Here is a 12,755-nt window from a genome sequence, read left to right on the forward strand (position 1 = left end):
GACTTATGGAAGAACCCCAGATCATTCCATAAGATATGAATCTTTTGATGCCAGTCAAAAGAACAGTCCATAGTTATCTAGTGCCCAGAAATCTTGATACTTTCCCTCTTGACACTTTGGCAACAGCTTGGAGATATAATTAACATACCACACAACTCTGCCTTCCCAAGTGTACAATTCAGAACAACCATCACTGCAGTCAATTATTTTTTTGGTACTCTTAATGTACAATTAGTTGAACAACATTATGGTTACTAGACTCCCCCTATTATCAAGTACCCCCCAAATACCCCATTACAGTCACTGTCCATCAGTGTAGTAAGATGCTATAGAATCATTATTTGTCTTCTCTGTGTATACTGCCTTTCCCGTGTGCCATGCCCCAGCTACATTATGTATGCTAATCATAATGCCTCTTTTTCCCCCTTATTACTCCCTTCCCACCCATCCTCCCAAGTCCCTTTCTTCTGATAACTGTTAGTCCATTCTTGGGTTCTGTGAGTCTGCTGCTGTTTTGTTCCTTCAGTTTTTGCTTTGTTCTTATACTCCACAGATGACTGAAATCATTTGGTACTTGTCTTTCTCCACCTGGCTTATTTCACTGAACATAATACCCTCTAGCTCCATCCATGTTGTTGCAAATGGTAGGATTTCCTTTCTTCTTATGGCTGAGTAATATTCCATTGTGTATATGTACCACCTCTTCTTTATCCATTCATCTACTGATGGACATATAGATTGCTTTCATTTCTTGGCTATTGTAAATAGTGCTGAGATAAACATAGGGGTGCATATCTCCTTTACAAACTGGGCTGATGCATTCTTAGGGTAGATTATTAGAAGCGGAATTCCTAGGACAAATGGTATTTCTATTTTTAGTGTTTTGAGGAACCTCCATACTGCTTTCCACAATGGTTGAACTACTTTACATTCCCACCAGCAGTGTAGGAGGGTTCCCGTTTCTCCACATCCTCGCCAACATTTGTGGTTGTTTGTCTTTTGGATGGTGACCATCCTCACTGGTGTGAGGTGATATCTCATTGTGGTTTTAATTTGCATTTCTCTGATGATGAGCGATGTGGAGCATCTTTTCATGTGCCCGTTAACCATCTGAATTTTTTCTTTGGAGAAGTGTCTGTTCAGCTCCTCTGCCCATTTTTTGATTGGATTATTTGTTTTCTGCTTGTTGAGGTGTGTGAGTTCTTTATAATTTGAATGGCAACCCCTTATTGGATATCTCATTTATAAATATATTCTCCCATACTGTAGGATGCCTTTTTGTTCTACTGATGGTGTCCTTTGCTGTACAGAAGCTTTGTAGTTTGATATAGTCCCACTTGTTCATTTTTGCTTTTGTTTCCCTTGCCCGGGGACATATGTTCATGAAGAAGTTGCTCATGTTTATGTCCAAGACATTTTTGCCTATATTTTTTTCTAAGAGTTGTATGGTTTCATGACTGACATTCAGGTCTTTGATCCATTTTGAGTTTACTTTTGTGTATGGGGTTAGACAATAATCCAGTTTCATTCTCTTACATGTAGCTGTCCAGTTTTGCCAACACCAGCTATTGAAGAGGCTGTCATTTCCCCATTGTATATCCATGGCTCCTTTATTGTATATTAATTGACCATATATGCTTGGATTTATATCTGGGCTCTCTATTCTGTTCCACTGGTCTGTGGCTCTGTTCTTGTGCCAGTACCAAATTGTCTTGATTACTGTAGCTTTGTAGTAGAGCTTAAAGTCAGGGAGCATAATCACCCCTGCTTTATTCTTCCTTCTCAGGATTGCTTTGGCTATTCGGGGTCTTCTGTCATTCCATATGAATTTTAGAACGATTTTCTCTAGCTTATTGAAGAATGCTGTAGTTATTTTGATAGGGATTGCATTGAATCCATAAATTGCTCTGGCAGGATGGCCATTTTGACAATATTAATTCTTCCTACCTAAGAGCATAGGATGAATTTCCATTTATTACTGTCCTCTTTAATTTCTCCTAAGAGTGTCTTGTAGTTTTCAGAGTATAGCTCTTTCATTTCCTTGGTTAGGTTTATTCCTAGGTATCTTATTCTTTTTGATGCAGTTGTGGATGGAATTGTTTTCCTGCTTTCTCTTTTGGCTAGTTCATCATTAGTGTATAGGAATGCAACAGATCTCTGTGTATTGATTTTGTATCCCGCAACTTTGCTGAATTCAGATATTAGATCTAGTAGTTTTGGAGTGGATTCTTTATGGTTTTTTATGTACAATGTCATGTCATCTGCAAACAGGGACAGTTTGACTTCTTCCTTACCAGTCTGGATGTCTTTTATTTCTTTGTGTTGTCTGATCACCATGGCTAGGACCTCCAGAACTTTTTTGAATAACAGTGTGGAGAGTGGGCATCCCTGTCTTGTTCCCGATCTTAAAGGAAAAGCTTTCAGCTTCATGCTGTTAAGTATAATGTTGGCTGTGGGTTTGTCATATATGGCCTTTATTATGTCGAGGTACTTGCCCTCTATACCCATTTTGTTGAGAGTTTTTATCATGAATGGATGTTGAACTTTGTTGAATGCTTTTTCAGCATCTATGGAGATAATCATGTAGTTTTTGTCCTTTTTGTTGATGTGGTGGATGATGTTGATGGATTTTCGAATGTTATACCATTCTTGCATCCCTGGGATGAATCCCACTTGATCACGATTGATGATCTTTTTTGATGTATTTTTGAATTTGGTTTGCTAATATTTTGTTGAGTATATGCATCTATGTTCATCAGGGATATTGGCCTGTAATTTTCTTTTTTTGTGGTGTCTTTGCCTGGTTTTGGTATTAGAGTGATGTTGGCTTCAAAGAATCAGTTTGGGAGTGTTTCCTCCTCTTCTACTTTTTGGAAAACTTTAAGGAGGATGGGTATTAGGTCTTCACTAAACATTTGGTAAAATTCAGCAGTGAAACCATGTGGTCGAGGAGTTTTGTTCTTAGGTAGGTTTTTGATTACCAATTCAATTTATTTGCTGGTAATTGGCCTGTTCAGATTTTCTGTTTCTTTCTTGGTCAGCCTTGGAAGGTTGTATTTTTCTAGAAAGTTGTCCATTTTTTCTAGGTTATCCAGTTTGTTTCCATATAATTTTTCATAGTATTCTCTCATAATTCTTTGTATTTCTGTGGTATCCGTAGTGATTTTGCCTTTCTCATTTCTGATTCTGTTTATATGTGTAGACTCTCTTTTTTTCTTGATAAATCTGGCTAGGGGTTTATCTATTTTGTTTATTTTCTCGAAGAACCAGCTCCTGCTTTCATTGATTCTTTCTATTGTTTTATTCTTCTCAATTTTATTTATTTCTGCTTTAATCCTTATTATGTTCCTCCTTCTACTGACTTTGGGCCTCATTTTTCTTCCTTTTCTAGTTTCATTAATTGTGAGTTTAGACTGTTCATTTGGGATTGTTCTTCTTCCTGAGGTAGGCCTGTATTGCAATATATTTCTCTCTTTGCACAGCCTTTGCTGTGTACCACAGATTTTGTGTTGTTGAATTATTGTTGTCATTTGTCTCCATTTGTTGCTTGATCTCTGTTTTTATTTGGTCATTTATCCATTGATTGTTTAGGAGCATGTTATTAAGCCTCCATGTATTTGTGGGCTTTTTCGTTTTCTTTGTGTAATTTATTTGTAGTTTCATACCTTTGTGATCTGAGAAGCTGGTTTGGACAATTTCAATCTATTTGAATTTACTGAGGTTCTTTTTGTGGCCTAGTATATGATCTATTCTTGAAAATGTTCCATGTGCACTTGAGAAGAGTGTGTATCCTGCTGCTCTTGGATGGAGTGCTCTGTAGATGTCCGTAAGGTCCATCTGTTCTAATATGTTGTTCAGTGCCTCTGTTTCTTTACTTATTTTCTGTCTGGTTGATCTGTCCTTTGGAGTGAGTGCTGTGTTGAAGTCTCCTAAAATGAATGCATTGCATTCTATTTCCCCCTTTAATTCTGTTAGTATTTGTTTCACATATGTCGGTGTATCTGTGTTGGGTGCATAGATATTTATAATAGTTATATCTTCTTGTTGAACTGACCCTTTTTTCATTATGTAGTGTCCTTCTTTGTCTCTTGTTAGTTTCTTTGTTTTGAAGTCTATTTTGTCTGATACAAGTACTGCAACTCCTGCTTTTTTCTCACTGTTAGTTGCATGAAATATCTTTTTCCATCCCTTTACTTTCAGTCTATGTATGTCTTTGGGTTTGAAGTGAGTCTCTTGTAGGCAGCATATAGATGGGTCTTGTTTTTTTATCCATTCAGTGACTCTATGTCTTTTGATTGGTGAATTCATACCATTTACATTTAGGGTGATTACAGATAGGTATATACTTATTGCTATTGCAGGCTTTAGATCCATGGTTATCAAAGGTTCAAGGGTAATTCCCTTATTATCTGACAGTCTAATTTAACTCACTTCATATGCTGTTAAAAACACAACCTAAAGGTCTTTTTTTTTCCTCCTTTTTCTTCCTCCTCCATTTCATGTATGTTGTGAATCATATTCTTTACTCTTTGTCTATCCCTTGGGTAACATCTATTTAGCCTTAGGAATACTTCCATCTATAGGCATCCCTCCAAAATGCACTATAGAGGTGCTTTGTGGGAGGTAAATTCTCTCAGCTTTTGCTTATGTGAAAATTGTTTAATCCCTCCTTCAAATTTAAATGATAACCTTGCCAGGTATTCTTGGTTCAAGGCCCTTCTGCTTAGTTGCATTAAGTATATTATGCCACCCACTCTGGCCTATAAGGTTTCTTTTGAGAAGTCTGATGATAGCCTGATGGGTGTTCCATTTTATGTGGTCTTTTTTCTCTGTGTAGCTGCTTTTAAAAGTCTATCTTTATCCTTGATCTTTGCCATTTCAATTATTATATGTCTTGATGTTGTCTTCCTTGGGTCCCTTGTGTTGGGAGATCTGTGCACCTCCATGGCTTGGGAGACCGTCTCCTTCTCCAGATTGGCGAAGTTTTCAGCAATTACCTCCTGAATGACACATTCTATCCCCTTTTCTCTCTCTTCTTCTCGTACTCCTATAATGCAAATATTGTTCCGTTTTGATTGGTCACACAGTTCTCTCAATATTCTTTCATTCTTAGAGATTCTTTTTTGTCTCTGTGCCTCAGCTTTTTTGTATTCCTCTTCTCTCATTTCTGTTCCATTTACCGTGTCTTCTACTACATCTAATCTCCTTTTAAATCCCTCCATTATATGTTTCATTTCAGATAAGAAATTTCTTAATGATTGAATCTCTGACTTAAATTTGTTCCTTATTTCTTGAATATTTTTCTATACCTCCATGAGCATGTTTATAATTTTTATTTTGAACTCTGTTTCAGGAAGATTGGTGAGTTCAGTTTCAATTGGCCCTTTTCCTGGGATTTGTGAGATTTTGGTCTGAACCCTGTTCTTTTGACGTTTCATATTTCTGTGTGGTACCCGCTAGTGCCCAGAAGCTCCACTCTCTGGAACTGCTCAGCTCCTAGAGTGAGGTTGGGGGTCGTAGGGGAGCAGAGTTGGTGCCTGGGGGGAGGAACGATCTGTTTCCTGATTCCCGTCTGCTGTGTCTGTCTCCTGTGTCAGAGCCAGTGAGCCGAGTACACAGGTGTAAGCCTCTGTGCTTGGCGTCTCTAGCTGTTGTAGGTGGGACCTCTCTCTGGCTGGCATGATGTGAGCACAGTGACTTCTGGTTTGCGAACTGGTGCTGGCAGGCTAGGAGGGAGGTGCCAGCACTCTGCTTGTCACAGTAGGGGGCCTCGGAGATGAGTAGGTAGCCAGGGGAATGGAGCACCTGAAGCTCCCCTAAGTTCCCAGTCTGCTACGCAGAGCATGCCCAGAAAGCCTTGTCCAGCTCTCCCTTCTCCCACGCAGCAAGCTCCAAGCCAACCCCACCCCTTCAGCAGCCCTCTCGCTGCTAGGAAGCCTCTCAGACCACCTGCCTTTCCTCTATCACAGTGTGACTGATGTGGATTCCCTCCTCCACAAACGGCCGAAATATCAGTCTCTCAAGAACTCCACCTGTCCAAGCTCCCAATGTCCAGAGCACCACACAATATAGGTTTGTGCTCACAGAGCAGATCTCCAGGGCTGGGTGTTCAGCAGTCCCAAGCTTCCACCCCCTCCCCACTCAGTTTCTCTTACTCCCGCCCGTGAGCTGGGGTTGGGGAAGGGCCTGGGTTCCGCCGGATCAAGGCTTTCGCACGTTACCCTGTTTCATGAGGTCTGCTCTCTTCATGAGATCTGTGTGCAGTGTGGTTCAGCCTTCTTTCCTGTTGCTGTTTTGGGGTTAGTTATAGTAATCAACTCTATTTCTGTACTATTTGTGGTTTTGGGAGCAGTTCTCTGTCTCACCTCTCACGCTGCCATCTTGTATCTCTGTTCACTGCAGTCAATTTTAAAACACTATCTGTTCACCAAAAATAAACTCTACCCTTTTTGGCTAACACAGCTCTGTCCTCCTATTAGCCGCAGTCCAAGGCAGTCACTAATCGAACCCGGGCTTTAAAGGGACTCTTACAGTATGTGAACTTTCTGACTGATTCCTTTTGACTTAGTATGGTGTTTTTGAGATTGGTATCATATTGTAGTTTGAATCAGTACTTCATTTCTTTTAATAAGTAATATCCTATTTGGTTTTATTTATTCATCAGTTGACAGATACTTCTTTACACTTTTTGGCTATTGTGACTAAAGGTTTTATGAATATTTGTGGCTACACCATTCCACATTCTCACCAGCAGTGTTTGAGAGTTCCAGTTTCTTTACATCCTTGCTAACACTTGTTATTATCTGTATTTTTTATTATAGGCATCCTAGTGTGTCTCTCTTGAATCTTAAGTCCCATGTACCTGTGCCTTATCATTGTGACTTGTTTTCTTGCATTTAACTGGTGATTCTTGTCTGCCTGGCTGGCTGCCTCTTGTCATTTGCTCATGGCTGTGCCCATATGTTCACCCAGCTTTGTGGTCCTCCTTTACTGCTGACCTTACTGAATGCCAGGCAGGCTGCAATGGCTGATCTTAGATACAGCACTGAATTCATGCTATTCAGTATTTATAGTAATATATCTAATATAATAATCATCTAGCTGTTCAGAAAATATTTAATATAATTACCACTTTAAAATGTGATACCAGGAGAAAAACACTGTTAATTATTAAAAGTGTTTAGAATTCTAATCCTTTTATCTATTTTCACCTTAGTAGGTTTTGAAGAAATTATTTGATTTTGATCAAATATATTGCTGAAGGTAGGAAGGTAATACAGTAAGACCAGTTTTTGGTTCATAGAAGTTTTCAAGTAGGATTATGTTCTGTGATCTTCACTGTATGTATAAAATTCAGGTATATGGAGAGAGAAAAATGTTTTATAAGAACAGTAAAATGACTCATTACAGCAATTTTATATCCTGATGAGGAAAAGGCCCTTTTGCCCTATTATAGGGATGTTCTCAGTGGAATCTGAAAACTCTTCAGTGAAGTAGTGTGATAAAATACACTGACCATCTTGTAAATATCTAATTATGTCTTCTAGGCCTTCCTTAAAGCTTCCCATGTCTCAATGGACTCCTGAATATAACAAACTCTATACCTTAACAGTGGATATGAAGAGTGAGATTACTTCTGATGCGCCAAAGACACAGGAGAGTCTGAAAGGGATCCTCTTGCATCCAGAGTCCACTGGGGCGGACAAAACTTTTCCTGCAGAAGTTGAGATGATTAATAGTAAAGTGGGGAATGAATTCTCTCATTTGTGTGATGATTCACAGAAACAAGAGAAGGACATGAATGGTAACCAACAAGAGCAAGAAAAAAGTGTTGCTGTGAGGAAAAAACGCAAAAGCCAGCAGGCTGGCCCTTCATACATGCAGAATTGTGTTAAGGAGAACCAGGGAATATTAGGATTGAGGCAACACCTAGAAACACCAAGTGATGAAGATAATGATTCCTCTTTCAGTGATTGTCTTTCTTCTCCTTCATCTAGTCTGCATTTTGGGGATTCTGATACTGTGACTTCAGATGAGGATAAAGAAGTCTCTGTAAGACATTCCCAGGGAATACTGAATGCTCAAAGTAGAACTCACAGTGCGCCATCACAAAAGTGGCCTCGCACTGAGACCGAATCAGTTTCAGGATTGTTAATGAAAAGACCCTGTTTTCATGGCAGTTCGTTAAGGAAACTTCCGTGCAGAAAGAGGTTTGTAAAAAATAATGCCACACAGAGGACACAGAAACAAAAAGAGAGGATATTAATGCAGAGGAAGAAACGAGAAGTGCTAGCTCGAAGAAAATATGCATTGCTCCCTAGTTCTAGTAGTTCCAGTGAGAATGACCTCAGCAGTGAGTCCTCTTCCAGCTCATCAACTGAAGGAGAAGATTTGTTTGTTTCTGCCACTGAAAACCAGCAGAACAATCCAGCGGTTCCCTCAGGTAAAAATGTTTCTCGAGTTGAGTAAAACATGGAAACTCTTGCAGTGTGCCTGTGCTTATTTACTTTTTAGTGATTTCATTGTATTTACAAGGAATGAGGCTTTGTTAACTTTTATTTTTGAATCATATAAATATCAACAGTAGAACTGAACCATGACTAATCATAATTCTAAGACAGATTTTTTAAATTTTTAACAAGATTTCAAATTTTCTGACAAAAAGTCAGAGTAGTTTCCTTTAGAAAAATCATTTTACCATTGTATACATACAAGATGTTTCATGAGTTTGTGATTTATGGTATTTTTTTTTCCTATAGAACTTCTTTAGTTTGCTTATCTTTTATGAATACATTTTCAGATTGCTGTGTGATGGATTTCTTTCACATTCAACCACAGTAAGAACAATTCTTGTCTCTAAAAAAGACTACTTAGTATTATTTTTCCTTTAAGTACTCGATTCTTAATGTTCTGATCTTTGTAACTGAAAAATAATTTCAAGTATTTGAGCAGTAACTTTTGTTATTCTTAAAGCAGAACACAAGTTTTTATTCAACACTGCTCAGTAGAACATGTAATTAATCAGTTAATATTAAATTGATAAGAGGATTCGCTTGATTGCATTACCCCCCCAACAGTAGGTATATTTAACTAGAAAAAATGTATGTACAGGCAGTTTCTGAAGTATAAGTATGTTCCTTACCATTTTTACAGTTTGTTGTAATTGAAAGGACGTTGATGAAGTGAACAATGAGGAGTGAAGTCTGGACTGAGGGGAAAGATTAATTTCTTGTGGAAGTCTAAGGAAATGGGGGACAGGGAGAGCGGTTTAAAGGGCTAGTATCATGGCTTCTAACACAGACTCAGAGGTTTCCCGGTCTCTGCCTGATTGCCTGCATGTGATGGGCAGAGCCTGTTAGTCTGCTATGTCAATAGGCCATTTCTCCCTCTTTCTTCTCTCCTTTTATTTGGGCCCCTTCCTTTTCCAAGACTCCCTTTTCTCTATTACTTTTTCTGTCCTTGCTGGAATCCTAAAACCAGTAACATTGTTCTTAATTTTAATATTGGCCATGTCCGTCCATACGTTTTAACCTACCCAAATATTTGTTTTAAAAAGAGCTCATTGAGATCCCCTACAGCTGGGAGGAAGTTAGAGCAACTATTCCCTGAGGTCTTTTGAGAAAGAATGAGATAAGAATAGGAATTGTCACATTTCACCCTTTTCTGAAGGGCTTAAGATGTGAAGACTAGTTTTGGAAGAGGAATCAGCAGAGCCCACTTTGTGCTTGAAATTAGTGAGGCAGGATGCTTGGTGATGTGCAGCAGATGTTCCAAGAAGCTGATATGTGTAGGAGGCATGAGAATAGAGTAAATGCAGGTGAGTATCAGTGTCTGTTTCCAAGAACAAAAGAATTCATATTTTCTGGAGTATTCAAGATAAATGCAGTCAAAAATATACGTTTTAAAATCTTGTTTAATACTTACTGTAACATGTTTTTGACTCTTTCTTTGAAGAATTACATTATTTCCACTACATTATTTTTAGACACTCTTAAATGTTTGTCTCTTTTTTAAAAGAAAATAAGGTGTAATATAAAAAATAAAAGTTCAACTCTTTTTCTTAGGTCCCAGGCTTATTACCCAGAAATAGTCAGTGAGCAGTTTCGTATCTCCTTCAGAAAATGTGAAAATACATGTAAGAGTAAATAGATGTGGGTTTTTAAAAAATATCAGCATGTATAGTTTTCTCATTTGTTTTTAAAAACCTGCCTAGTATTCCCTTTGTATGGCTGTATCATAATGTATTTTGTTGGTGAATATTTGATGAATATTTTGTAGGTGAAAATCAGCTTCTGTTGATGAATATTTGCTGCATTGAGCAGCCTTGTACACACATTTTTGCACCCCTCTGCAAGCATAGCTTAAGGAATAATTTCTAAAAGTATATCAAAGGATAATGCACTTAAAACTTTTCTAGCTAACGGAGATGGACAGTGACTAGTGGGGCATGAGGGGGGACTTGATAAATATGTTTGAATGTAGCAACCACAGTATTGCTCATGTGAAACCTTCATAAGATTGTATGTCAATGGTACCTTAATAAAAAATAAAAATAAAAAAAACTTTGTTAACTATTGTTACCAAAACACCCTCAAGGGAATTTGCATCAAGTTCCTTTACCACCCAACAGTGGGGTGATGTCATGATGATGATAAAAATACCTAGCATTTTCTGGGCGTTTACTCTGTGCTGGTAAAGTTCTAAATGTTTTATGTATATTCTCCTTTAATCCTCCCAACACTCTCGTGAGTGTTCTATTATCATCACCTTCATATTACATATGAAGCATTTGGAAAATCTCTTAAGAATGATTTATATTGAGAATAGTTAAACTGAAATACTGATGGGACTTAGCTTTATTATCAAAAAACCATGATCTGTGATGTAGGTCTCAAAAATTTGAGTTCTTTAGATTATTAAGAGATACGGTTTTCTTCTAGATATGTTTTTAGTGCCGGCTAAAGTATACTGAGTATGGTTTATGTTTTAATGTATGTTATCGATTAGGAGAGGGTTGGAATATCTCAAATTTTAATTAAATTTATGTATTAGTTTTAATAATATGATTTACATGTATGAGTATTAGTTACTCTGGAGCTATTGGGGCAAGTTTTTCATACACTAATCATCAACACTTACTAGGTGTTGCCATAGTTAACTGATGGAAAGAATGTTTTACATGTTAAATACTTTGTTGTATCTTCAAACCCTAAGGTACAATAGTTGGCCATAATGAACTGGTTTTACCAAATTACCTAAGAGTGACTTATTTAAGTCAGTACTTTACAAAGTATAACAAACATGAGTTCATCTGTTGTAATGAATAGCCTTCTGGGAAATCCATATTTGCTTCTTGCTTCATCATCATTAATCACCTGTGAAATCTATCAGGCTCCGTATTCACGCCTAGAAAAGCACCATGATCTGTGACCTGGGTTGTCAGACATGGACTGATTCCCAGCTGCTCAGGAGACTGAGAATTTATACATCCTTTTTTGTTCATGATAATGTTTCCCAAGAACTTCAAATATTTAAAAAATGTCTCAATAGAAGCTCAGTTTGAGAGCAGATGTTAAATTTCAGTGAATAGAAGCTAAGTTTGAGAGTAGATGTTAATTTTAGTGATATATGTCTGTGAGCCTTATGTGAACTGCTATTAAAATTTTTATTTTATAGTGCGAAAACCTTAGGTTTCCCAATTACTTGTGGATATGAGGGCCTCTTCATTAACTTTCATTAGTTTAGCATTTATAGACTACTTCTCTTCCAGACTTGAAGGGAATGTAAATACCGTATATGCCCCAAATAAGAGAGCCTGACGGTATCAGTCCCATTTTCCTACTGAGTAGGAAAAAACATTCTGGCTACCTTGAATTGTACACTTTTAGGGCTGTGAAAAAGACATATGTCTTGTAATAAAATTACTAATTTACTTACATATAGAAAATATTGAATAAATGCTAGTTTAGGAATATTGCTTATTAATACCCACATTTCCTGATGATAATTTTGTTCACACAGTGAGACGTCAGTGACTCGGTAATTGCTAGAACCATTTTTAAGTCAGCAAACACAGTTTTCAAGAGCATATCATCCTCATCTACTTTGTGTGAGACATAGCACTTGCTGACTCCAAGAGTGATGCTGTCATTGGAAATTTTATCCCAAACTGCAGATATCAATTAACCTTATGTTAGACCGGGAAGTCCCAATTTCCCAGGTTTTTAAAAAAATCCAATAGCTGTATATTTTTATTTATATATTTTAAGAAAAAGTATCCAACAGCTGTATATTCATATTTTTCAAGTGTACTGTGTAGTGTACAGTTTTAAGTGTTTTAAATGTTTGCTTAAGATAATCAACCCTTGGAGTTTTAAAGTCTTAATACTAGGAATTACGTCTGAATCTGTGAATATTTCTTTTTCTATTTTTCCAAAGATATCATTGGTAGAGTTATTTTTTAATATTTTTATATGGAAATTTTCATAAATAACATAGAAGTATACAATGATATCTGCATATTCATAATCTAACTTCATTTTTTGACATTTTCCATTCTTATTTCACCTCTGACTCTCCCCCTTTTTTTTTTCTGGAGAATTTCAGAACAGTTTCCAGGCATCATACCATATAGTTTGTTTTTTATACTGCATATTTCCTGCAAATGAATAGTTAGATGGAAAAGCTTGATTTAATTCAGGTTCAGTTTAATAACTCTTCCTTGGTGGAGCTGTGTAGTTTGTGCTGCGATGTGT

At 37.2% G+C, this 12,755-nt stretch overlaps 1 protein-coding gene across 6 annotated transcripts in view; it reads left to right on the forward strand.

Annotated features, from left to right (window-relative positions):
- The window catches only part of RNF111 (ring finger protein 111), a 109,492-nt gene that overhangs the window by 34,151 nt on the left and 62,586 nt on the right, over window positions 1-12,755 (forward strand). For all 6 annotated transcript variants that reach the window (XM_057488849.1, XM_057488853.1, XM_057488854.1 and 3 more), the window contains one exon: window positions 7,548-8,443. In XM_057488849.1, coding sequence (XP_057344832.1) covers window positions 7,567-8,443 — 877 coding nt within the window. In that variant the 5' untranslated portion in view covers window positions 7,548-7,566. The remainder of the gene's footprint in view (window positions 1-7,547; window positions 8,444-12,755) is intronic.

Source organism: Manis pentadactyla, chromosome 11 (genome assembly GCF_030020395.1).
Source record: "Manis pentadactyla isolate mManPen7 chromosome 11, mManPen7.hap1, whole genome shotgun sequence".
Lineage (NCBI taxonomy): Eukaryota > Metazoa > Chordata > Mammalia > Pholidota > Manidae > Manis > Manis pentadactyla.